This window comes from Scomber japonicus, chromosome 17 (assembly GCF_027409825.1).
Source record: "Scomber japonicus isolate fScoJap1 chromosome 17, fScoJap1.pri, whole genome shotgun sequence".
Classification (NCBI taxonomy): Eukaryota; Metazoa; Chordata; class Actinopteri; order Scombriformes; family Scombridae; genus Scomber; species Scomber japonicus.
In genome coordinates, this window is record NC_070594.1 from 16,249,242 (window position 1) to 16,276,062 (window position 26,821).

The 26,821-nt window shown below is 40.8% G+C and overlaps 1 protein-coding gene across 4 annotated transcripts; it reads left to right on the forward strand.

The window, feature by feature from the left end:
* On the forward strand, window positions 1–26,798 carry map7b (microtubule-associated protein 7b). Of its 4 annotated transcripts, none has more exons than XM_053337368.1 (19): window positions 1–117; window positions 13,282–13,455; window positions 13,601–13,678; window positions 14,318–14,481; window positions 15,937–16,054; window positions 17,077–17,187; window positions 17,745–17,840; window positions 19,062–19,181; window positions 20,708–20,856; window positions 21,955–22,103; window positions 22,338–22,570; window positions 22,680–22,830; window positions 22,934–23,093; window positions 23,182–23,286; window positions 23,373–23,423; window positions 23,518–23,551; window positions 23,731–23,857; window positions 24,063–24,262; window positions 24,749–26,798. In XM_053337368.1, the coding sequence occupies exons 1-19, from the start codon at window positions 72–74 to the stop codon at window positions 24,757–24,759; spliced, it is 2,277 nt and encodes a 758-aa protein (XP_053193343.1). In that variant the 5' UTR covers window positions 1–71; the 3' UTR covers window positions 24,760–26,798. The 4 variants fall into 4 exon arrangements, with proteins under 4 accessions (XP_053193343.1, XP_053193344.1, XP_053193347.1 ...); XM_053337369.1 differs by having other exon boundaries at window positions 22,683–22,830; XM_053337371.1 differs by lacking the exon at window positions 1–117 and adding an exon at window positions 8,729–8,854.
* Window positions 26,799–26,821: the final 23 nt, after the last annotated feature.

A 26,821-nucleotide genomic window follows, 5' to 3' on the forward strand; every position in this document is an offset into this window, starting at 1 on the left:
CGTCTCGGGATCTTTCCAGCAGGTCTCTCCGGTTGCCTGCCGCTGATCCCTCTCAGCTGACGTCAGGAGAAATGGCGGACCAGGATGGCAGCGACGCATCTCCTCCCGAGTCCCAAGGTGAGTTGCGGAAAGGAAAACTTAACTTTTGTAAACTTTTATTTGTCTTTTGAAGAAGTAGACTAACTGTTTAACTAAATCCCGAGGGAGGTGCCGGCTGGCGGAGGGACTCCAGTTTATTTGAACGGTGTTTGAACGGTGACGCTGAATTAAAGAGAGACTCAAGTAGTCCGAGCCGCCGGGTCACGGGAGTAGGATTAACTCACCCAACCGGTTGCTTTGCGGTTTATATTCAACTAAACACGACTTGTTATTGAAACTACTCGGTTATTTTTTAGTTTTTACCTTTATTGCGGCAGGTGAGCGACAGTTTCAGCTCAGTTTGCCGTGGCAGACACCTGTTGCTTCAGTTTGACGCGACAGGTGAATTAGCCTACTGGAAATGGACAGCGAGCTTTATAATGAGGCTTTAGACTACAACTTCACTCTGTGACTTTTAACTATTCCCCCCACAGTTCACACTTAATTTTGTCTGGGTAATATCCTAAACTGTTTTCCCGGATAACTGCACACCTGTTACATAAACTGTTATTTTATAGTTGGACAGGGCAATATATCAATATTGTATTTTGTGATATGAGTCTAGATTTCTTCTTAGATATTTGACATGATTATATCGTGATATGGTATAATGGTTGTTTTTTCTTGGTTTTAATGACTGCATTACAGTAAACCCATATAACTCATTCTGAATTTACCAGACTGTACTCTTCTATTATTTACCTTTACCCACTCACTCATTGGATCCACATCATGTAAATATTTTTTACATGATTTACATGATATATTGTCAAAATATTGATATTTAGATATTTGGTCAAACATATTGTGATATTTGATTGTGTCCATGTCTCAGCCCTGATTTATAGCTCTTCATGTCAGTTAGAAAATTACATTGGGATTAGAGCTGCAACGATTAGTCGTTAAATCGCTTAGTCGTGGACTATTAAGTTAAATGCCAACCATTTTGAAAATAATTTCATTTAGTTTTCAAGTAAAAATGTTCAAATTCCAATTTTTCAAACATACCTTCCTGTTTCCTTTGCATTTGATGATAGTCAGCTGACTATTTTTGGGTTGTGAACTGTTGCTGAGGACAAAAAAAGACATTTGAGGACATCATCTTGGGCTTTGGGAAACAGTGATAGGCACTTGTTACTATTTTCTGATATGTTGTAGAGCAAACAGCTAGTTGGGACTCAAAATGACTACTTGTACTAACACACAATACCTTGTTTAGCTACAGCGCTTTTACTTCTTGTTAAAATTATTTTTTCACAGCAAACATTTTGTCATGTCAAAGCAGGAAAAGCACAGGAGCAATTAATAGAATTAACTTTGGACACTTACATGGAGCTCAGTCATCATTAATCACTTATGATAAGGTCCTGCTATGACAAGTCAAAATATCTCCTGTGAAAAAGGCCTCAGCATTGAGCTACTTACCTCAGCTTAACTCTGGTGATTTAAAAAAGTACATTATACATCTGAATTGTGAGTTGAGTAAGTAAAACATAAAATTCCATAACTCAAACTAGGGTCATTTTTGCTGTGGTGTGAACATAGACATTTCCAGATTAATGCTATAAACTGCTGACTCTTCATTTATTTTGTTCAGGTGTAGCTTTTGGATATATATCAGTTTCAAATGGCAATGATTTGTGGTGGCAAATAGGGACATTTAATAGTCAAAGGTTTCATGAATTAATCTTTAAAATCTAACATGGTGAACAGTTGTAGCCGTTAGCATCTAGCTAAGCTCACGTGTTCTCTCTTGGAAATGTGCTGGTTGTAAATGTGCTGTAGTTTTGCGTGTTTGGCTAGGCAAATCCAGATAGGTTTGCTTCAGGGTTAAACTGTGCAAAGACACGCTAATTTAAAGATTGACGTGGAAGGTAAGCATGTATGTCCTGAATATGTATCTGTGTCACTGAGGGTTTTTTTTTTTTGACAGGCCTTTAATTCCTAAAGTGAGGAAAACCATTTCTAACACAGAATGTGATTTGGAGACCGTATCCAAGTGCAGGCATTTACACAGGATCTCCAGTTAGAGAGAAAAGAAAATTTTATACTACAGACATGTTGGGTAGTTAAAATAAGAAATGCACTGGTGTTACTAATAACATTAATAATGGCTTTGTTCTATTGGAGTGACCCAGTAAGCCATGCCAGTGTGACAGTGAGCCAGCATGCACAACACCAGAACCCTCAAACTTAAGCAGATGTCTAAAAATCGGCCATAATTCATTTTGTTATTGAGTTTATCATGCCCCTCTTTCATCATGTTCATGACATAGCTTGCTCTACAACCAATACCATGTCAACTTTGTCACCCAGTCAGTTTTCTTTTCTGTCCTCACCACTTTCATCGACCCCAGCAGTTAGACTGTAGCCTACTCTGTGTCTTACCGGATTATCAGATGTTTTCCAAAATCTACTGCTATTTGACATCCAATAGGTGTCCCACAAAATGCCTGCACAAAAGTACTTTCCTACCTATCATGCCTGACTCAAAGGCAAAACCAGTTTTAATATCACTTTCTTTATCAGCTGACACATACAGTTGTAACCGGTTGTTAGTGCCAGACACCTCAGGGCTTGTTCATGTTTATAAGGTGTGGATGTGTGCCCCAGGTTTTCATCTCTTTTTTTCCTGTTTCATTAGTAGTTGGTGTTTCTTGGCATGATATACACCTTTTACACACTTATTTTGTATCATCCAGCTAATATATTTGGCCTAAAGTATATTTCTTTTATTTCTTTCATGCCGTCAACGGTTTTGGGCTTTGTCTTGAGATTTGCTGAGTCTCTGTTGTAACTCACATCACTCTGACTGGCAAGAAGCACAGCACTTCCTCACCTACTGTACCACCATGATTATATTATATCCTGTCTTAGTGAAGTTTGTAGACTTCGGTGATGATTCATATTGTTGTGTTCTGAGCGCCTAGAAAGACCGTTGTCCCATACAATTTCTGTTTATCCATAGAATTAAACTTGAAGTCCCCCTCCACTCAAAAAAGCATTTTACTTTGTATTACTTCAGTCAGATGTGTTGACTTCATTGAGCAGAATGATGTTTATACAGAGTTTGACATAGGGAGGCGGTTTTCACATTTATCTGCTGAAGGGGGAAAGTTTCTCTGTGCTCGTCTTAAATCTGAATTTGGGGTGTGAACCTGCCAGCATTATTTGTGACATCACACTTACTTTGGAGCCAATCATGGTCCAGTATGCAATTCACACAAGTATCATGTGGGAAGTTGAAGCCTCCAGTGCGCATTTACAGAGAACTGACTTCACAGTGAAGAAGGGAACATTTTGTGTCCAGCTCAGCAGTTAAATATTTAGAAATTAAATATATTTGATTTGGGATTTTTATAATGAGTGAGAAGAAGCAAATGTGATTATAATCATTTTTAACTGTGTAATTTATTCAAAGCAGCATCTTAAAACACAAGGGAGGGCATCTTTAGGATTATGCTCAATACTTTTTTTGATGAATTTATTCGTGTTGGTCACAATATTTCACCTGTTTCTGAGTCTTTGTCCCTCTCATGCACACATTCAACAGGTGTGAGAAGGGTGTGTAGCCTGGCCTATCCGGTTAAAGTCTGAGTGTAGGATTACAGCCTTACTCTATCCTGCAGGGACAAAGATCAGATTGCTCTTTCATGAATATGTCTATCTGTGCTGCATGTGCTCCCTAATGAGATGAGTCGGCAAGTCTTGTTCTGAATTCCTTTACATAATATATATAGTTTAATATATTGCGAATTGGATGTTCATATTAAACTCTCTACTATAATACTTCATATTACGCTGTTTGCTTTGCAGAAGTAGAAATGTAAGGTTAAGTGTGTTTGAGCTGAGAGGCCGGTCAGTGGTTGTGTCTTTAATGGTTGTCGCCTCACCGTGTTCAACCACAGTGTCTTGGTGGCATTAACAGCTGTCATGCTGGTTGTTTAATCACCTTGTATTTGCTTTGGTAGTTGTGAGCTAAGTTTGTGCGAGGACATGCCACAATGAATGGTTCGTTGGACTACTGTTTGCACTGTAATTGGACAAGCCTCCAATAAACATAATTACTTTGTTGCCCCTTTTTTCTTCCCAACTTCTGTGACACCGGCACATCCTCTCACTATTCCTTAATCCTTTTTCCAGTTACTGCAGTAAAACTTATTGCTCCCGTATAAATGCTGACTGTGCTACTCTTCCTGTAAAGAACCAGCTAGACATGAATGAAAACATTTTCAGATTTACTGTACAGCCATGTTAGGTCTGACAGCTGAGGTCTTTTTTGATGGAAAATTGGGCAGGGCCATATACCATATGTTGTATGAACTGACCCCTCCCAAAGTGGCCGCTTTATTACTGCATTGTTTGTTTGGTGTGTAGACTGTATATATGTGTAGACTCTGGAAAAATGTCTCCACTTCCTACTGAGATGCACAAATGAATCCAAAATACTGCTTCCATCTTGTTTGTGTGACAACATTTGCAACCAGAGTCTGTGCAGTGGAGTCAGGGGACTGGGATGGCCCCCTTAACCTGACTGACAGCTGTTCTGTTGCCAGGAGCCGAGTGAATCTAGGAGCTGCGATGGAGAAGATAACCAGCTAAAACCCATCAGTAAAATCAGCTACTGCTGGTATTGAATCACAAATCAAAACCTATATTAGCGTCTTCCTTCAGAAACTGCTGCGGTCTTGACGTGTAATTTAAATTTTCAGTTTGGCTCATGTCCCATACGCTAACATGGAGTGGGCGGGACTTATGATCTATACTGCAACCAACCACCAGGGGGTGACCGACATATTTTGGCTTCACTTTTGTGGAGCTGTCATGTCATCCATCTTTACATACAGTCTATGGTTCATAGGCATGCATGCCAAGCTGTGTGCCTTACATTAAAGTGTGCATGCCACCTGCTCTCCACATTCCTGCGTCATTGGTCCATGTGTTGCTGTTGTCAGGGAAACTCTTTACTGGTAACGGCTCACCTTCCACCGCTGGATTAGTACTGAATATTTTAACAACCCTGTTGGCCTCTCGCATCCTTCTATTTAAGGACTTAAGTGTGTGTACTGTGCAGTTAGTGCCTGTGTGATGCGATTCTTCTGACAAGTTTGCATTTACTGCACAGGATAAATCTGGCAAGGGAAGTGAAGGAAAGGGGAAGGGGGGCTGCAGTAACAGTAACTGCAGCTGCAGCATCTCTTGAGGAGTAAGGGAGTGAAGAGAAGTGCAATCCATCTAGCTCTCAACCAAGCCAGTCTTGTGGATTAAGTCTTCTTTTCTAAGCCAGGCTACAAGAGCTCATCCTCAGCAAGACTATCTCACTCTTTGCCTGGCACTGTCATCGCAGTCAGTGTGGACATAGCACAGTGAGCAGCTCTGTTTGTCTCTCTTCAAACACTCCCTCACCATCTCTCTACACTTAACTCATCTTCTCTACCTGTTAACTCATCTTTGTCCTTTGCTGTCATCCACAGCTGATTTCCTGTCTCTCTCCTGCTCTTTTTGCCCCATCCTCCCCCTCTCTTTCTCTCTCTTCTTTCTGCTGTCTCACACACAGAGCAGCAATGTGCAGCCAGAAGAAATTGCTGTTAGCATTAGCCATCAGCTATCTACATCTTCACTGAGAAGGAAGCTTTCAGGGGTGACCCTGTCCAACCATCCTCTGGCATCTGCCACTGACCTGCCCCCCCCCCCAGCCCACCCACTACTACAGGGTGGGATGGGCAGGGGTTGGGTTAGTTAGCCATAGGCTCGAGGGTTAGCAACAGGGCAGGCGATGCCAGACAGTAAGGGACGAGGACAAGGAGGAGGTGGGGGAGAGTGCTTGCGGGGCAAAAGGAGACAGAGGAAGGGAGGCAACCGTTCAGCCATCCCCGCACTCTTCACCATCACTGAGGAAGAGGAGGGACAGAGACGGAGAAATGCTTGCAAGAGGAAGAAAAGAGGTATGGAAGGAGAGGATAGAGGAACAATTTGAGGAATGTAAAGTGTGTGGTGGATGGCATGATGAATTTGCATGCTCTGGTACTGTTTAGCCACATTTAAACTACTGAGTATATTGTGTGTGTGTGTGTGTGTGTGTGTGTGTGTAAGAGAGAGAGAGAGAGAGAGAGAGAGAGAGAGGGAGAGTAAGAGAGAGAGAGGAAAGGAAATGGGGTGAGTGAGGGCATTAACATCTGGGGCAGAGCCATGAGTAGTGAGTCGCAGTAGTAGACAAAGACAATCTAAAGTGGTGAAGCATTCAAGACATAAATGTGTGTATTTGTTAGCATAACGGTACAAATGATAAAAGTGGCTGGAAATATGAGTGAAGATGTGTTTTGTGTTCAATTGCTCTGCTCGGTTAGTGAGGTCTAGTAAAGGCTGTTGTGCTCTCACGATGTGCTTACACTTTTGTATATATTTTTATAGTTTACTTATTTTTTTCGTATAGTATGCGTGTACTCTTGCTCTCTCTGATGAAAAGTCCCCCTAACCCATCAAGCTGAGCCAGCCAGAGACAGGTGGCTGACAGGTCTGATGAGAAAGGCACAGTTTGTGTGTATGTGCACAGAAACCAGCTGACGAGGCAAGATCAGGTCAACAACGCAAGGGCAGCAGATGAGAGTGAAGGTGCAGTCCACTTCACACGTGTATGTGGTTGTAATGCATCAGTAAGCAGAGCAGGCAGTCAACAGGAAAGCATGTGGCTGCAGTGACAGCAGGTATAAACGTGCAACAAATGATTAACTTTCACATTGAACTGTTCTTCTCTTATCAAATTGACTTTGGTGTTTGATATTAATTCATTCATTTCATATGTTTTCTTTTAGTGTCAATGAAAGTTGGTTTCAGTAACCTGTTCCTGTCTGATTTCAGATTAGATTCTTAAGTCTTGGTAGGGAACCACGAGAAGTAGAAAAATATGTTTGAATACAAAGAACACACAGAAAAGTATGTGTGGGCAATGTTTTATGGGTAGTGTTGTATTGCTTGTGAATATGAAAGTTATGGGCCTGGTTTGGTTCAATGTGTGTCAGCTTTCTAATATTAAAAGTGAACTGAGCCTTTTTGGGTTCCTTCTGAATCTGCATAATACTGCTGCCCTGAAAACAGTAATATAGCAGTAAGTCAGCTGTTTTTAGATACGTTTTAACATCCCTTCGCCCTTGTTTCACCTTTCTTTAATTCTCATATAATTTACATGTATAACAGAGTGATACATGATCTTTGACCTATTTGAAATTGATAAAATATTAGAATGTAAAAACTAGATTTTTACAATTTCCACCCATGTACACTTGCTAAGCTGACTCCATATAAGTAAATGATGTAGGTCTGTATCTGCTATATTATATAAAAAGGACAAGACAAGGTTGGTCTGATTTCAAAGTAATTGCATTTCCTTTTAGTGTAAGACATGATTGTCATTCAGGTTTGTAGTGTCCTCATGGGAGGAAGCCTTCATGTGCAGCTCACTTAAACCATTAATAATAGAGCAGAATAGACAGAGAAGGGGGGCATAGAGAGATGATTGTGAGTTCTGCAGCATGCATAATCTCAATATCAGGCACCTGCCGAGTTGTGTGTATCAAACAACTTGTCTTTATCTTAAATTTACAATCATGCTTGGATGCTATCCTTGATTCATACACCAGAATGGCCGTAACGCATGATAGATGGTATTGATTGTTTGTCCTGTTAGTATGTTTTCTTCATCAACTTGATCCAAGTTTAGCCTTAGAGTAGTCTTAATTAGTGATCCACACAAAATAATGGTTTAATTTTCAGCAGTTGTGTGGAGTTTTGATCGACATGGTAGATCGACTCTGATGATACCTCAACACTGCAAAACTGGATGTATTTTTTGTTATTCTTGACCACCATGTCAAAATGTTGTCAAAAATCATAATGAGTGATGGAATGTAGATATGTACTTGATATCTACTTGTAGATATCATTTGCAAGTAGCACCCACCCCTCTGGCACCTGATATCCTGGCCTGAATGGCTGTCTTGGGGCTGGAAAGGAAGACTCCCACCCCTACCCGCTTACTGCTCTGATGGCTGGAGCTTAGAGTTTAGCTTAGCATTAGCAGTGGCTAATCCTCTCAGGCTACAGGGAGGCAGGAGCCACACAGCGTGCTTGCTTGCTACCCACTGGCCTGGACAGCACAGCATTAATCGCTAACTCTGACCATTTAATCTGACTGCCAATGAATGCAGATAGATTGGGGGTGGGGAGTGTGCACGCACACACACTTATACACACCAGCACTTGGGGAGGGAGGGGCAGATTAAACAGCCACACTCTCTCTATGTCTCACTCTCTGTCTCTTTTACACGCAAATACACACAGACACGGACACACACACACACACAAAAGGATGGGGGTTGGAGAGCAGCCACAACCTGTCTCACACACTGTCGGCTCTCAACAACAGTGATATCGACCAAAGCTGACCTCTCTCTCCCCATTACTCTGGGAACAGTTGGTTGGATTTTGCAGGCTTTCTTTTTCTGTTGCTTGTTTTTCGTTCTTTTGGTTTTTCCTTCGTCCCCCTCAGCACACTATGGACTTTGGATTTGAGCTTATCTTTCGTTATGCAGGATGTGTTCAGGAAGTAGGAACGTTGATTCTGGCCCTCCAATCTGACTAGTTAGAGTGGGACACTAGCAAGGGGTTGAGCAGGTCCCATCCTGGGATCACACCCCTGGAATCATGAACCAAAATCCAGGTAAATACTTGTGTTCTGTCAGCACGACTTCTGCATATTTCACTCATATTCGGTACTCACAGGTTGCAGAATGGAGAGTGAACACAAGTATAGTGTAGTCTGTAAGTTTGTTTGAAATTAAACTATAAATATGACATTAAAGTTCAGTATTCTATGTTTAATTCAAATTTGTTTCATGTAACATGATTATGCACCGTCCAAACCTGAGAGCTGAAAGTCGACATAGCCATTGTTTCATTTGAAATCCGGTATGCTGGAGTGGAGCCAAAACATAAAAAACACATCACAGTCCTAATACTTAAGGACTACACTGTAAAATCTGCCTATGTCTAGTTTCTTACTGAGAAAGGAAACATTTACAGTACTTTAAGTACTGTTGTACCCTGTGTGCCGTGAATCTGACTTAATATAAGGTTTTTTTCTCACACTTTTTGTGGATAATTGTTATAAATAAAATACAAATAATGAAGTACTCAGTGTATGTGTGGCAGAAAATTGCTACACTACAATAAATAAGACTTATTTGGGTGGTTACGGTTGTTAAACTGTTGTCTATTGCGCATAGCCAAAAATACTCAGGTCATTTGAGGTTTGTTTGTTTAATGACATCTGCAACAGATGGACGAAGCTGTGAGGTGCAGCGGGTGGAAACAACTGCACCAGATATTAAGTCCACCACATCATTGTGTTGATGCATTGGAGGCAGTGAACAATTGTGTTTTTTGGGGGGTCATTTTTTGTCGTTTATTGAGTCGACAGTGGGATGACAGAAAATGAAGGGAGAGAGATGGCAAATGACATGCAACAAAGGAGCCTCGCTGGACTTGAACTGGGGATATAATATATCACGTTCAGCACTCCAGTCACCAAACCACAAGGCCATGTGTAAAATCTTTGCAAAGTTTAGTTGGACACCCTATCCACCCACACTGCAGTAATTAAAGAAAAATGTATTCCTAAAGGAGAGAGAGAAAGTGTCAGAGATTGACATGAAAATTCAAAGTGTAGATGTTTAAGGTTCCTGATCCCCACTACGTAACTACAATGTTGAGACTTTCAAATGCAGGATTTGGGGTTTGGGAATGGCAAAGATGGTTGGGCATTAACAGAGTTTCAATAACTTCTAGGTCAGTCTAGAGTAAAATCATTCATCATACTTTTCACAGTCACCTCTTTTATATATGCATCCCATCTGGAAGATGCTGCTATTTTGGCTAATGTAAAACCCTATGCTACCCTGATCTGCAGACAACTCGAGCCACAGGGAGCCCTTTGACCTCTGCTGACCTCCTCTATGTGCACAATGACCCCAGTTCTTTTTGTTTGGTAAACCCTCTCTGGTAAACTTGACTATGTGAAGCCAAGGTGGAGCTCAGGATATCCACTGACTTTCTTTAGGTTCAGTCAAAGTGAGCTGCTCATGTTTCAGTTTCATGCAGCAGACTCATCATTATCATGATTTGCTTAGTTTAGTCTAATTAGCACAAACACACACACACACATTCAACATCCATGAACTGCACGATATCCATGAATGTAAATACTTAAATTCGGGGGTATATCTAGCTAATGTTCAAATGACAAAATTTATATTACATTATATCTATGTGATGTCTACAGTATATGTGAGCTTAGTGTTGCTGAGATAAAATGGTAATGTTAATGTGAATATGGGTCACAATGCAGTTCCTGTGGGGCTGAATATATATTGATTGATCACTAATTTTCAATAAATGCTAGATGTAAATAGCTGTTTTGCGCATAATGATTTTGTGTGTCAGTAATTGCTAATTTTCATTCATTTAATTGTGAATGAGGCTGGCTGTTTCTTCTGCTTGACAGCCTTTATTTGTCTCCCTCTCCTATGTCTGTGTTTCTGTGCCAGACTTTTGTGAGGAAGGAACTTGTTTCTTGTTTCCTGAGAATTCCTCTTTCTTTTCAGTGAAGTGCCCCAGTTCAAGTTGTCAAATTGAGAAAAGTGCTCCTGCCCTTAGTCTGTCACCACAGGCTCACTTTGTATTCCCACTCAGTATGACTGAGGGTGTACTACATCACTCACTAAGTGTTTAGCTGCACAAACAGAAAGACCTCCTTATTTTGTGTGTGTACGTGATGTGTTCGTTTTTTTTAGTTGAATTTTTTGCAATATTACCTCCTGTTGAAGGTGCTTTAATACAAATAGATAGATCCTGGCCTCATCTCATTTACATTGTTATGGAGCTTAGCCTAAAGCCTTTCACAAATTTCCAGTTCAATATTTGGCTGCTGAACATTATCCTCTTCTCTCAATGAGCTTATCTTTTGTGTGAGGAAAATGATTTTAGGGGAAGGAGTACATCGACTAGACATTATTGTAACATGACCCAGTCCAACTTTTCCTGTTTTTAACAATAGCCATTATGAAACCAGTTCCAAGGCTAGCACACCCGAGACGGCATAGACCTTTTAATGCCTGTTTATTCATCTCTATAGATGCCCCATAGATTGTGACATGCAATACCTTTGCAGCTATGACCTCATATCTTTGTCCTGTGTTTCCTTTGGGAATTGAAATGCCTCAGTGTGTTAGGATGGAGACAGCATTGCTATTTTAGTTTGACGTCATTGTAGACAACATGCCTTATCACAAACCGCGAAGTGTACAAATGTCATCAGCATTGGCTGCATGGGTGCAAAGGTCAAGTGAATTCAAAAACTTTTCCGCCATGTAGTGAATGAGCAAAGAAATTCTCACAAAAACACAGACACAGATCACAATTGTCCTATTAATCAATAGCATAAATATCACACAGATTAGTATAATCATACAAAACACAGCCACGGAGGTGAGTGGTAGCATTAAATTATACAAAAATGGGAGTATTCATTTGAAGATTTGAATGCCCAGTGCACTTGAGCTTGCTTATAAAGCATGATGAGAGTCCACTCGTAGCTTTGGAAAAGAAACCTGTACCTTTGCTCTACTCTTCTGCCAGCATCATTAATTACCTGACTGACCTAACATATCGCTGAGGAGAATAGATAAAGAGACCATGTAGGAAAGAGCGCAAGAGAGAGACATGAAGAGTAGGAAGTGGATTGTGCTATTTCAGGTAGAGTTCATATGATATAGTGTGTCAAGGGGACTGATTTAATTCGGTCTTCAACTTTCTGGGACAGATTAGTGTCTTTAGAGACTTGCCTAGCTTCCACTCTTCACCACACTCTCACACACAATGTTTACTTTCCACACCTACTTCACCTATAATACGTTTTGTCATCTAAGGTGAGTTGCAGTATTGATAAAGAAGTGCAATTGAGACTTTGTCATGGGTGTCCTCGTCTAATCGTGCAAGCCTTCCGCCCCAAAGCTTGAGTGCATGTGGCCATTTTTTAGATATGGAGGACATGGAGGCTCATCTGTGTCTTCATAAAGCTCAATGTTAAGCTCTGTGTCAGTGTCCAGGAGGCTGACATAAAAGTGCTGAGTCATCCTGTGCCTGATAGTGCCATTATTCAATAGCTTAGCTCTGAGCTGGCTGGAAATACTGCAGCACACTGAGGACATTTGACAATACACTGAACACGCAGCCTGTAAAATAGTACCCAATTTTGCTTCCTGTCAGGCTAAACTGCAGAAGTCTTAAGTGTTGAAAATACAGATCAGAGTCAGCACTGTCAGGATGAGGGTAGTGTTGTTCATATGTGATGTGTCACTCTGCTTTTTATCCTTTTCATTCTCAAACATTTCTCGTTACACTTGTCTCCCTGTTTTTCTGTGACGGTCGGTTTTTCTCACTATTGCTTGATTTCATACAGTTAATATCACACACATATGCACACACGCACACACACAGTCATTCTATGTTTATACCTTGCATAACTTGGTGTCTGATCACACTCAAATGGACCTTCAGTATGAGTTACTGCCAGCTAGTCAGAAGTATAGGTCACAAAGAGTAGTAGTAGTACAACATTTTATTACCTAATTACACTACATAAGTGTGTATTTTCATGTATATTGTATGTAAAAGAAAAGCAGGGTGTTGTTGCATACTTGACTACAAAACACCATTGACTTTCATGGTATGGCTCTTTTATTATTGATTGACTTCGTGTCATTGTCTTGACAGGCTAGCTACATAGTTTTGAGGGTGTGTAGGGACAGGGTGGGACAATGAGGCAGGTCTGGAAATTGATTTATGATTTATTTAAGACTAACATGACATGTTTTGAGTTTGACTTGGCTGTAAAACTTTTATAACTGCGGATTTAGAATTTAGCTGATTTTTTTTTTTTTCTTTTTGCATTAGAAGTTGAAGCTTTGTCAGCAATGGATCTTTTAATGTAAATTCCCACTGTCTCTCTCCCTTCCTTATTCTGTCTATTTTACCTCACTTCCTGTCTGAAGTATTTTGTCACTAACAATTATTTATCTTTCTTTCTAGCATCTTACTCCCAGTATAAATCGGAGGAGGATGGCACGTCTTCATCTGCCCGCCCCGGCTCCTCAGGCTCCGGACAGACTTACACTCCCACCCTGACCCCCACAGCCACCACCCCAACTCCGTCACGCACAGCCACCAGCAACAGCCCCAGTAACAATGCTTCCACCAAAACAGGCAAGACACACTGAAATATAGAGATAAATTAATCTCATGTTGAAACAGTTATTGGAAGATGATACACATTGGTTCCTTAAAAATAAATCATCCCAGAATTTGTCTTCCACAGAGTTTTTAATGCTATTTAACTGTTGTGCTGCAGACTCATTGCTCTTCAACAAGATTGATGAGAGACAGAGGTTGGCCCGTGAGCGCCGTGAGGAGCGTGAGAAACAGAATGGTGTGTATTCTTTAACTGTGTGTGTGTGTGTGTGTGTGTGTGAGTGAGAGTATGTGGGGGCCTTAACCCTCCCTTTCTTTTCTTTTTTAATCCTTCCTGAAACATATCATGACTGCAGTTGGCCTGTAGCTGTGGTGAACTAGCCGTTTCTCTGGTTGTTACATAAAGTCTAGGCAAAAGCCAGGCACCCCTGTTACCATAGCACCCATGTTACATAATGGGTCAGGCCATGGTCCATGGTTTAGGGAGGCTGGTGTATTGAATTTGGCTTTGGATGAATGTGTGAGTGACATACTGCATATGGGCTTTTGGAAATAGTGGCCTGTTAGTATTTTTTATGTATGTTTTACATTTTTGAAGTGTGTGCTGGTATTCACAGTGGTTATACCCCTAGCCCTTGCTGACGGGCTGAGGGATTTGCTTTGTGTTGAGAGCTAAAGCCTAGTCACATGATCTACAGCTGACCCATCACACTGCTGTTATAAGCCGGTGTGTGTCCATGTGGCATGTGTGTTTGTTCTTATGATTATGCACACTTGTATGATTTTTTTTTTAGCATGTGAGCACATGCAAAACACTAATGCACATACTGTACATCAAGCCCATATTAACTGTGTGTGTGTGTTCACCGTGCCATAGCTTTTAAGGAGGCCCAGTGGCAGGCGCGTGAAGAGCGAGCCAGGCAGCACTATGAGAAGCTCCTGGAGGAGAGGAAGAGACGGCTGGAGGAGCAGAGGATGAAGGAGGACAAGAGACGGGCTGCTGTGGAGGAGAAGCGACGGCAGAAGCTGGAGGATGACAAGGTTACAACACACATGTCTTTAACACCTGTGCATTCGGATCTTTTTAATACTCACACAAATGCGTGGATGCCTGCAGCCAAACTTCTCATCATCTTCTCGTGAAAATGTTTAGTCAGCATCTGCACACATATTGTACACATCAACTTCATATTTACCATAAATTGTAGAAATACATAGTCTCTGTTGTAATGTTACCTGTAGATTTCTGAGGGGAAGTTTTGCAGCTTTAATTTGGTTATGACAGTTATTGAGGCTATAAAATCCAAATCTGGTCAAAGGCTAAATGACCTGTTTGGAGCTGAGGTGAGAAGCATGTGACTGAATTTGATAGGCTGAGGCCCCTGTCAGTCAAGCAAACGAGGCCCGAAAACACACAGTACTTGTCCTTACTACAACAATTACTCACAACTGCCACCAAAACTCAAAATGAAGTCAACACTTGAAACTCAGGGGGTAAATCTCAGTTATAAATTCATATAATACTTAATACACACATTTCCTCCTGGTCAATTTTTAGACTCACAAGTTTTTTTCTTGTTTTAATCTTTGGAAATTGTAACATCTTCTGTAAACAGAAAAAAAAATCAAGTGGGGCTTTCTTTAGTCTATAGAAGCTGTTGGATTATCTGCAGGTTCTTTGTTCAGTAATTAATAATAATCACGTTACAATGAATTGGATTTCAGAGTCTAATTAGTTAATTGATTTAATGAACATGGATGTGTCCTAGAGCCAAAACACAGTTCTAAGGCACCACATGAATATATATATAGAGTGGAAACAACAGTATACTGTATCTTCCCAGAGTACGGGGCATGCTAAAAAAATCTTCATAACGGGGAGCCCCTGTTCCCTAGTGGTCTGTCTAAGGCTTATAACATGGAAAATGCTAAATGCTAAAGAAGAAAAACCTTTATAAAATGAATAAATACATAAATGAATAACAGTTATAAATTAAATTTGGAATATGAAGCAACAGAATTTTTCTCCTCAGTTTTTGGCATTTTGCTTTGATGTAGTTTTGACAGTAGAGATACAGACAAAAAGATAAAGAGAGTGAGAGAGTAGCGTGACATGCAACAAAGGTTTGGTGACGTTGGGGCCACCAGACAGGTTTTTATTATGCGTTCTCGGAATACATTATGGGACCACAACAAGCTTTTGCATTGCAGCCATCTATAAAAAATCTTCCTTTACTCTCATTCATAGGACCAGTTCACAGAGTGGCTTTGCTTTTTGTTTTGGTTTTGAGTATGTTTCACAATCATAGTTTTATTTTTATCTTTTACATCTGGCATGCCCAAAACACACTACATGTCTCTAGACTTAATGTCACTGCTAGCATCCATTCAGAGTAAAAAAACGTGTTGGTGTAGCAGCAGTGTTTGCGTGCTGGAGCGTTGTGTTTTTTTAATGCTGCTGATGATGATGTTGTAATTGTTGTGTTGTGACTCAAGGTTCGTCATGAAGCGGTGATTCGTCGAACTTTGGAGAGGAGCCAGGCCACCAGACAGAAGCCCAACCGCTGGTCATGGGGCGGGGCACTGCACACAAACACTCCCAGCACACCAGCCGGTACTTTCATACATTACTCAACAATAAAGCCACAAACTCACAACGCTTGCCTGCACTCATTACAGTTCATTGAGATACTTTTTTGCCCTTATGTTGAAGTGTTTGGACATTTTTCTCACTTTCACTGTTTTTAGCCACTTTTCCTGCTGTTAGATTGTGTTTTGATATCCCTGATGCGAGTGTCTCTCTTGTGTAAATATGTCTGCCTGCCTCTGCGTGTCAGTATTGTTCTGCCATGCTTATATTTGAACTATTCAGATCCACTGCCCTCTGTTGTTACTGCTGACTCACACCCTGCTCTGCCTCTCTCTCTCTCCCCCTTCTTCTCTAACTCAACCTCTCTCTTGCTCACTTTCTCTCTCTCTCTCTCTCTCTCTTAAACTCGCTCTCCCTCTGCCTCCTCTCTGCTCTTTGTTTCTCTGCCATTGTCCTTTCCCCCTCCTGGTCCAGGTTTTGTCGAGTCGGCTTTCCTCTATCCACTCGACCTTGCTGGACTGGAGCACATGCAGAGTGCTTTCAGTCTCTACCGCAGATACGGAATGACCTCCCAATGTGAATATTATAGCACTGACAGTTAGCGGGCTAGCGTTAGAACACTGGCTTTAGAAATGTAAATATTTTAGCACACTGGCATTAGTGTACATGTAGGCCAATGTGAATGGCATGATTAGTATTTGTTTTTTGTTTTTCATTTTTGCATGTAGCAATCCAGTTTGTGACTTGAACTTATATCCAAAGACACAGGATCATTCAAAGCTTTTTCAACATTGGTAGATGATAAGACCCATTTAGCACTAATTCATTGTCTAATATTTTTCCCTTTTAGCAACATTCTGGTAGTTTTTCATTTCCAACCTGACTTAACCAGAACTCATAGAATAGAGTAACCCTTCAAAGAGAAAGTGCTGGCTCCAACTCTCGTTTTTTTCTTCTTCTTCTCCCTTTTGTCTCTGTCTTTAAAGTCACTTTATGAAGTAATATATCATTAATATTCTTGAATTATGCTGCCTGTTTGTTTGTAGATGCTGACAGGCGGTCAGTGTCCACGATGAATTTATCCAAACACACAGACCCTATCATTACCAAGCGCCTCTCCTACTCCTCTGCCACACTCCTACACTCACCAGACCGAGGTAATTCAAATGAACCTTACACACAAACACTATTATTGTGCATTAAAGTTATTCACTTGTGATGATCTGCCTTTGGTTTTATGTAGGTTTTAAGCTGGTTTTCTAATTTCTTAAATTTTCAGTGAGATGACACAATAATAAAATACAGTTCTATAGATAAAAGATGCCCTGTGGAGTTTATTAGCACTAATGGCGCTGTGTAGCAATGTTTTTACAAGTGGGTTTCTGCTTATATTGTGTTCAAGCATGCATATGACATGACACCCTTTCATGTTGAAAGTTTCACACTGATATTTCACACTGATATACTGAATGACGTTTGATGGCAGTAACAAACCACAAACAGAAGAAAACTGCGAGTAAAAGTGAATAATACAGGATATAAAATGGTTTAAAAATCTGTCTGGCATACGTTTCACAGGGAATTAATTACATTCAACATGTTTGTTTACAGAAAAACTCCACAGGGCAGCTTTAAAGATATTCTTTTTCTTTTTTTTTAAGTGCAACTTTAAGAATTAGTCATGTGTTCTCTGATGTTCATATGTTGCTGACAGGCTTACAGAAGAGAACAGCCTCCTCCCCTGTCATTAGCAAAGCTCAGTCCAAATCACGCCTACACCTGGGAAAGACCACCCACCACAAAAACACAGGTGTTTTTTCTGGGAAGGTTTTTGCAGTTTGGAGCCTTGTATTATATGCTACATACTATGCGGCAGAGCAAATAAGATCATGGGCTGGAAACTGTTGAGGAATTCCAAAATGATAGGAATTGTGATTACCCTATCAGTGAAAAGAATAAAACATTGACGCTCCGTTTTCATGCATATGTGTAGTTGTAAAATGATTCTCCATCTCCATTATTTTTTCCTATCAGTAAATGTATGACTGTAGGTTTAAAAATTAGAAGACTGACTAAGCTTTGATTTAGAAGTCCCACTATACAGAATGGTGTGATTTGAAATGGCATTTACAATACAATAATCAAATCCAACAAAATGCACTGGGTTTGCACTTTGTGTGTTTCATCAGAGGGATCAAGATCTACCCCCCCTCTTGCGTGTGACCCCTTTCTCTAATCCTCTGTAGGATAATCTTTTTGTTTTTGTGGGAACACTGTATGCTGTTTTTATCCCAGCTCAAAAATCAACACCTACATTTTAACACATGGACGCACATAATTGTAGACATAAAATGCAATCATGGCACTGCGTGTTAAGTGTAATATGAATCTCTGAATAATAGGTGTCATAGGTCAGAGATTTACATTCCTCTGTACAGTTTCCAGCCCAGGTGTATCTTTTCCCTCCTAACCCTGAAACCTGCAACCTTGTCCTCTGCTTCATTATCTGAACGAGCAACGCTGCATGTTATGTCTGATTAACTGTGCTTTGTCTTTTAGCAAGTGGCAATTCAGGTTATCGTGAAGATGGGTTTATTAATTAATTGTTGCATTGTCCATCTCTGGTTAATAAGCTATGCATTATGTGGAATATGGCAATAATTCCAGGGAAAGTACCAGGAACTGCATGGCAAAATATTCTGACTTCCTCACTTACAACAGTTACTTCAATGTCCTGCCCCGTTTATTTGAATGTTCTCCTTCTCGTGTTTGCTTTTGGTTTGTTTGCTTATAATTTGTTTAATCTTTCATAATTACCAGCCCGGTGCATGCAGGTGTTGGTGCAACGTAACAGCTTGCATGGTCACGAGTTAACTTTATCTCCTGCCTACCTCACTGTGCAGTACGAGGGTGGTATGGTAACAGAGACAGTAATTATGCATCGCTTATAATCTGCTTTGACTGATTTCTTAGGCTAATCAGCAGGCGGTTAATAGTTTTAGTTGTTCAAATGTTACGTGTGTGTGTGCAGGCCTGCGCCGCCTTCCTCTGTCGCCATGGGAGAGCAATGTGGTGAACCGTCTGCAGCAGCCAACACACTCCTACCTGGCCCGCAGCCGCAGTGCCATGAGTCTTTCTGGAGACCAAACAGGTAACATGGTAAACCCCCCGTCCTTAGAGTCAACAGAGCACGTTTATGCAGACACACAGAACCGTCAATCACAGCTCACGGTGCTAGAAGTATCCGTGCTGTTTATATTTTGGTCTTGATCAGAATGGTTTCTGATGTTAATCAGATTTGGCCAGACTTAAAGCATTACACTGTCTGAAACTTCCCTCACCAGGCCGTATCAGGCACTCAAAGCTCACACACATACGCACACGCACACATTCACACATATCTAAGTAGGCCATTCAGGAAGTATTTCCCTATTGGTACCTTGCCTTGTCTGCCAATCACTGTTACCACAACAACAGTGATTTAGATGATGTATGTGTTTGTGTGTGATGTGATGTGATGTTAGGTGCTGAAATATTCAAAGATACTTTGTTAAGAACTAGGGCTGCAACTAACAATGGTTTTCTCAGTTAATTGTTTATCAGATAATTGTAAAAAAAAACATCCTTTTATAAAGTCACCTATTACATTTTTGCTTTAAAAAATTACTGAAAATTATCATTTGATTACTTAAATAGTTGAATATTCCAAATGTTTACGGCTCTAATGCTCTCTCACAGCACTTGTCTTAACAAACCAATCAAGCCCAAGCCCACATAAATACATTTGGACATTAAATAAATAATAGAAGTTGTTGAAATTATCCGTCTACTTGTTCAAGTGTAAACTGTAACATGTGCTACTTTTCCTCACATTTTACAACATCTTGTCATTGCCCTGCAAATCTGGTGTACTTCTGTCCATCTCCTTTGCTTAAAGGAAGTTTGGTTTAATCTCTTTTTTCTTTGCTTTCTTCTACTGCACACTTTTATATGTTCAACACAATGTGTGTGTGTGTGTGTGTGTGTGTGTGTGTGTGTGTGTGTGTGTGTGTGTGTGTGTGTGTGTGTGTGTGTGTGTGTGTGTGTAGCTGCATGTTTCGCATGTGTTGTGTATTTTGCTGCATGCTTGTTTCTTCTGCATGATGTCAGGTCTAATGTGTCTGTAGTGAGTAGGTTATTCTGACTGGATGACAAATGAGTCTACTGCTTCCAACACTGGGACTTTTTACAGCAGTCCAACAAAGTTGTTCTATTTTCTTTTCTTTTAATCCTTACCCTGATGAATCAGCACTACTAAATCCTTCTAATAAAAGCGTAATATTAATTGAAAATCTTTGACATACATGTGATGTCCAAGTGATGGCCGCAGTTATGTTAGCAGTTGGGCTTCTAATCAATAGTACTAATGCCGTCTTTCTCTTGTTCTCTGTTTCCATCAAACTTTTTCTTTTAATTCCTTTTCCTCCTATGCTGGTCCTCCCTAACCCACATCATCTATTCATTCATTCATTCAAATTCCTTCACCTCCATCCCGATCTTTTGCTCCGTTCTCTTGTTTATCAAACCCTTACCGCTGTCTCACAAATCCTCGCTCTCCCCTGATCCATGCCTTCCTCAAAACACTCCATACTCCCACCTCGTACTTCACCGTAGCATTGCCTGTTTGTCCTCGCTCAGTGTCCTGCCACCCCATGGGCTCCATGTCATTCAAGGCCCTGCAGGCTCAGCCGCTCCCTCACTGCCGCAGCCAAGAGAGGAGCCTCAGCAGGGACACAACCTCATCTTCTTCTATCGCTGCCCGCAGGAGGACCACTGGAACAAAACCGGTAGGTCATTCCATCAACACACAGCTGTGTTTGACTGTACAGACAATTTTGTTCCCAATACTGTACCTGTACTGCATTACAGTGTGAAATTTAAGCTGTGACACATTCTGGGTGCACTAATAAGACATTACTCATTTGTTCATGTGATGACGGAAACTCTAATCCTCCTCTTTTTCTCAGTGCTGACATTAAATCCTACCCTTGAATCTATGGGTATTTGCTATAATATTTTGTAGATATAGTGCCGGTGCTTACTCATTTGCTATGTAGGTGTTTTTGGTGTTTTATTATGCTGAAGTGCAGAAATAATTCATCACTTTTTTGCTCTCCTTTCTCGTCTTTTTTCATGCTGATGATGTCCCAGATCAGTCAGACACAATCTATCAAAGTATCTGTCTAGCCCTGCTCTTTACACACACACACACACACACACATGCACATACACACACACACACACACACACACACACACACACACACACACACACACACACACACATCACTGTACCTACTGTCCATCTGTCTAGTGTGACAGCAGTATGTCCCAGCTTATGCCATTAAGTTCTTAAAAGGTAGACATCTTTTGCACTGTATACACTGACCCACAAACACATGTCTATCATATGTGGACAAAAAAACAAACAAATTCAATCCAGATCCAATGCAGAATACCAGGGATACACCAGTGAAAAACACCTGTGTGCCATTATAATGTTCAAGTTGTCATATATGAACATCACAGTATACTCTCATCTACAAAAATATAACACAGCTTGTTAATTGGTTGATTTTAAATTTTGGCAACTGGTAAAAGATTTTTATGTTAGTGTCACAGCTTGGTATGGTTAGTGCCAGAAGTTATGCAGGGCCAGGGGACGGCTGTCTGAGTCTAATCCTGTTACTAATGATCATCTGCTGCTGTCAGTAGGGCACTTGGATCTGAGCACCTTTTGTACCATTGGATTACACGCTTTTCTTTTTTTTTTAATTGTAAAGAACTATTTCTGTAACTCTTTGCTGCTGCTATAAGAGAGCATTGGTTTACTTGAGCCCTGATCTAGAATAATATTTTTTTAATCACTTTGTTTCCGTCTCATAGGGCCTACAGCAAAAGAACCGTGACTTTGTCAGGAAGTCATGGAGCAATCTGACACTCCCATTGGCTCCCATACTGACTTTGCCCCCCAACAAGCACGCCTCTTCTTCAGGCAAAAAGATCAGCAAAGTAACTACGCCCTCTCCTGGCAGGTAGGAGAATCATGGAAAAAGTAGCATAAGCAAATATGTGACAGATTGGTGTAATGGATGATTGAAAATAGGAAGAGTGTAACTTTTTTGAGGTGTTTTTAGCACAGCTGTTATTTTATGTCCATTCCTTTTTTAAAATATCTTCACCGAAACCATTTTCAATGAAGTGTAATGTAACCAAGCTCCATGAAAAAATGTTCAAAGTGCCTAATGCATCTTTTCCCCCGCATGCAGGCCTCCACAGAAGACAGGGCGCCCTCCGACCCCTAAGCAACTTAAGTCTCCTGGGGCGGAGGACCCTGGAAACATTCGTCCTGTCAGGACCACACCTGATAGCTCCCAATCCTCTACACCCACTCGATCACAAGGGGAGGATGAAGAGCAGGTTCTCAGTCCTCTGCAGCCCCGACCTCAGCCGCTTGGCCAGAACAAGGCCAGTACTGAGGAGACACCAGCAGCAGCCAGTGGTCAGTTACTACACTCTAACCCCTTTCGCACCTACAGTACATTATCATGTAGTCTGTAATGCCGTGTTGCATTCAGAAACACATAAAGCACTATTTTCATACCGTCTAGAAGGTGTAAGCAGTCCTTCAGCCCACAAGACTTCAGCCGGCACCACAGATGCAGAGGAGGCGACTCGCATCCTGGCTGAGAATCGTCGCCTGGCCCGCGAGCAGAGGGAGAGGGAGGAAGAGGAGCGCAAACAACAAGAGGAGCAGGCTAGGTACGCTGAGCTGTGTGTCATCTAGAAAGTGTGCAATACTGAATTGAACTGAAGGTGTGCATCAACATTGTCTTCACTGCTATGTGTGTGCGTATCTCTACAGACTAGCCAAGGAGGAGATGGCTCGCCGTAAGGCTGAGGAGCGAGCAAAGAGAGAGGAGGAGGCCCAGCGCCAGGCAGAGGAGAGGAGAAGGAAGGAAGAGGAGGAGAGAAAGGCAGAGGAGGAGAAAGAGAGAGAGGAGGCAGAGAGACTCCAGAAACAGGTCAGACAGTGTACATGTGAACTCACACATTACAAAAGAAGACAAGAAGTCTTCAGAGATCTTAAAAATAAAATTCTGTGTGTATCAGAAAGAGGAAGAAGAGTCTCGACAGAAAGAGGAGGCAGAGAGACTGAGGCAGGAGAGAGAGAAACACTTCCAGAAGGAGGAGGCTGAACGTTTGGAGAGAAAGAAGGTGACACATCTTCACACACATAAGTAATATTCATAATCATTTCTGATCTGTAGTGCATCTAAAAGCTCTTTGTTCCTAATTCCAAGCGTCTGGAGGAGATTATGAAGAGGACGAGACGTTCAGACACAGCAGAGAAGGTAAAGATCAGAAGAAATGTGACACAAATCTGACAAATACAATATCTGGCTGTGTATAATCTCTCATGCTCTTTTTCTTCTGTTTTGTCTTTAGAAAGTGACTCCTAACAGGAATGGAGATAATGCAGGTAACTCCACTCACCACATTCCTTAATTTAAAAAAATTCTTGCATTCAAATTGTTTACTTAAATAATTTTCAATTTTTTGGTAAATGAAAGAATTATAACTTCTGTGTTATCTTGCTGTTTTACCTGTAATTGTTGAAATTGTCTCTGTCAGCTGTTTCTCTTGTTCTGTCACCATCAGTGAGCCCTGCCTCTCCTGGTCCATCTGCAGTGACCGCATCACCAACACACCATAGCAACGGCAACAGTTGCCAGGCTGACCCTGACCCAAACCCCAGCACCACAGCACTGAGCCATCCTGACGAGCGGTAAAGCTGCAAATATATTACATACAAGATAAATATATAGATACAAAAAGAGGGAACAGAGTGGTATACTTGCTGTTTTGAGCTGCTCTTTCTGTGACTTCACTGCATTGTTTTACATTATATTTTGACGTTTAATGTTCTTTGTAATTAGTTTTTTTGACACTGACATCCCTTTCCTCCTATCCTCTGTGTCCTCATTTCTCAGGGAGAACGGAGAGTTTGAAGAGGTGATTGTACTGCCTTCAGATTCCAGGTTGTCTCCCCCTGAAGGAGAGGAGGAGCAGCAGCAGGAGCAGGAGGAAGAGGGGGAGGAGGAGGAGAGAGTTCCTGTTGTAGCCTTTAGGGAGAATGGTCTCCTAAAGCCTCTGAGTGGGATAGAGGATATATCAGCCCAGCAGGGACCAGGTCAGCAAGCGCCCTCTTTCTGACCCTGTCTTTTATTTTTGTCTTGTACACCCTGTTCTTTCCTCACTTTATTGACATGCTTAGCTCTTGGTTTGATTATTACATAATAAATCTGATGTGTTGATTCTGCTCCACAAACATATGACGAAATAACATTTATATTAAGCATGTCATACATTGCCTGTCTTGTTTTGCTCTCGATGCTTCCTTTCCTCTCAGCACACTGTAACCTTATTGTAAACTGAAACAGGCAGTTGGCTCAATTTACATTTATGACTTAGGGCAGATGGTCCTATCCAGAGTAACTTTATATACTAACCAGCATTCAATACTGTTTAAATGTCGTAAACATGTGGTGGTAGTCAAATCATCCCAAGGTAATAAGGAGGACTAACTAGCTTTAGCTTTTACAGATTTCAGTTACTACTGTAGTTCAGCGCTGAAACTGATGTTCTTCTTTGTTTCATTTATGCCTTTGACATTTAGATGTCGCCTGATGCCCTGTTAGGACGAAATGATCCACACACAGAGCGCCAGGAATAGAGACACGGTCAGAGAGAGGTGGAGAAACGCTGAACTGTCGGACTGAATCAAAGGAAGGACTCACAGCATCATAGACACCCTTCCAGAGGTTTACTTTCTCACCTTCCTGTGTCCCCTGCTGACAGACGAGCACCGTAAGCCATTTCCCCAAAGATGGCGTCTCCAAAGATCCCATCAAAGCATCCTCAGAGAGAAGTTACCTTCCCCTCAACAAACTCCCTTGGAAACAGATCGTTTCTCTGTCTCTGACCATGATTACACTTGGTCTTTATGTTCTGTGTACAGCTGTTCTGCTCTGCTCCCCAACTACCCCTGATTCAGAATTGCTTGTCCTGGTATCACAGGAAGGCATTGAACACCTTATTCCATCTTGTGACTCTTGTTGTGTGCATGTGTGTGTGTGTGAGAGAGAATGGATGAAAAACTAATAATAATGTAAACTGAGATCAGCTGTAAAGTCTTTAATCATGATACTTGAATAGTTTTTTTTTCTTGCTGTAGAACGTAGTCAGATTGACAAAATCAGCAATGTGACGTTATAACTTGAACTTGCACAAGTTTAGGATTATAGGTTTTTGACTGGAACTTCATAATTCTAATGTTTCAACATTTTCTACTGAAATGTTGCAGAAGAGATAAGGTAAAATAAATGAATGATATCAGTCCATGAAGTTGTATTATGACCACAGACATTGGAACGTTTCATGTGATGTAATATATATTTTTTGCTGTGTCTACAGTGTTTAAAGCTAGAAGTTGTCATTGGGCTGAGGCAGCGGGCTGGAGTATGACGTTTAAGTTAATTAATGACCAAATGAAAATATTGTTCTCTCAGAAAACTGAGAATTAGGGTGTAAACTACTGATTATTTGTTTAGTTTTATTTAATTGCTGTACAGATAAAAATGTGATTTGTTTTTTGTCTTCATTCTGTTCCCAATTTCTGTTCAAATTGTGAAAAAGTCTTTCACTTGAGGTCCTGCCCTCTTTTTCACTTGTTTACCATTTACTTTAAAACCTGTCACTCTGTCTCACTAAGCCTGTGAGCAGTGTGTGGGAGGACCTCACTGTAGCATTAGCTACCTTGTGTTTGGAGTTGACCTTTGTTTGGCTGAGAAAGTATAAAAAGGATTAATATAATTTACTGGCGATGTTCATTTTAAAATATCCTGATTAATTTGATCTATTTTGATTAAGAATTTAAGAATAAATGCTGCTAATTGTGATGTTCCTTTGCCTTACCGCGTCATAGAAAGAAAAAAAAGAGGTGATGCCAGATGACTTGACTGTATTCATTCTTACTGAATTGAGCACACGCATTCCCAGGGTGAGCTTTGACATTCTGGCCACATGCCCGAACTCTCCAGTGGCTTCCTTTTCTTTATTTATGTTAATGTGTGAATGCTCACGATAAAATGTTATGTCAGTTATGTCATCATGTAAGAGTTATAATGTCAAACTGTCCACCATACAGCTTTTCATTAAGTCAAAAGAGGGGGATAACTGGAAAACACGGGAACCCAACCGTTACCCCTCATATGGCTTCATTCTCCCACAACAGCCAGTAATGCTGCTGTCCAGCATTTGGTTCTCAAACTTTTGCACTTAATTTCCTTTTTGTTCATATCTTGCAGTACCACCAAAATGGAAGGAAATTTTAGAAAGATTATCCATGTCTTGGATATGTGGTACTGGTTCTTCCAGTAGTACATAGCATGCTGTTATCAACATGGTAACTTGACTTAGCTTGCAAAGAAATTGCTTTACCTGAAGCATTATTACTTGTAAAGTACATTATACATAGATATCTTATAAATTATGTATAAAAGTTGATATATTTTACTAAGACTGACCACAAAGCTTTGAAAACTAAACATGCCCTTTACTTGACATGAAAAAGGGCTGTAAGGATGAACTGTTTGAATCACTGTCAAACTGAAATCTTTGTACAAATATTCCAGCTGTACTGTTCGGCAAGTAAATAAAATGTTTTGAATTGATTACGTATTTAATGATG

Bases quoted from the DNA above. Each gene is read 5' to 3' on its own strand.
- map7b (XM_053337368.1), top strand. From the start codon at position 72: ATGGCGGACCAGGATGGCAGCGACGCATCTCCTCCCGAGTCCCAAG. The intron at 13,679-14,317 runs GTGTGTATTCTT...ACCGTGCCATAG, and splicing joins GGAGCGTGAGAAACAGAATG to CTTTTAAGGAGGCCCAGTGG. The intron at 22,831-22,933 runs GTACGCTGAGCT...GTATCTCTACAG, and splicing joins CAACAAGAGGAGCAGGCTAG to ACTAGCCAAGGAGGAGATGG.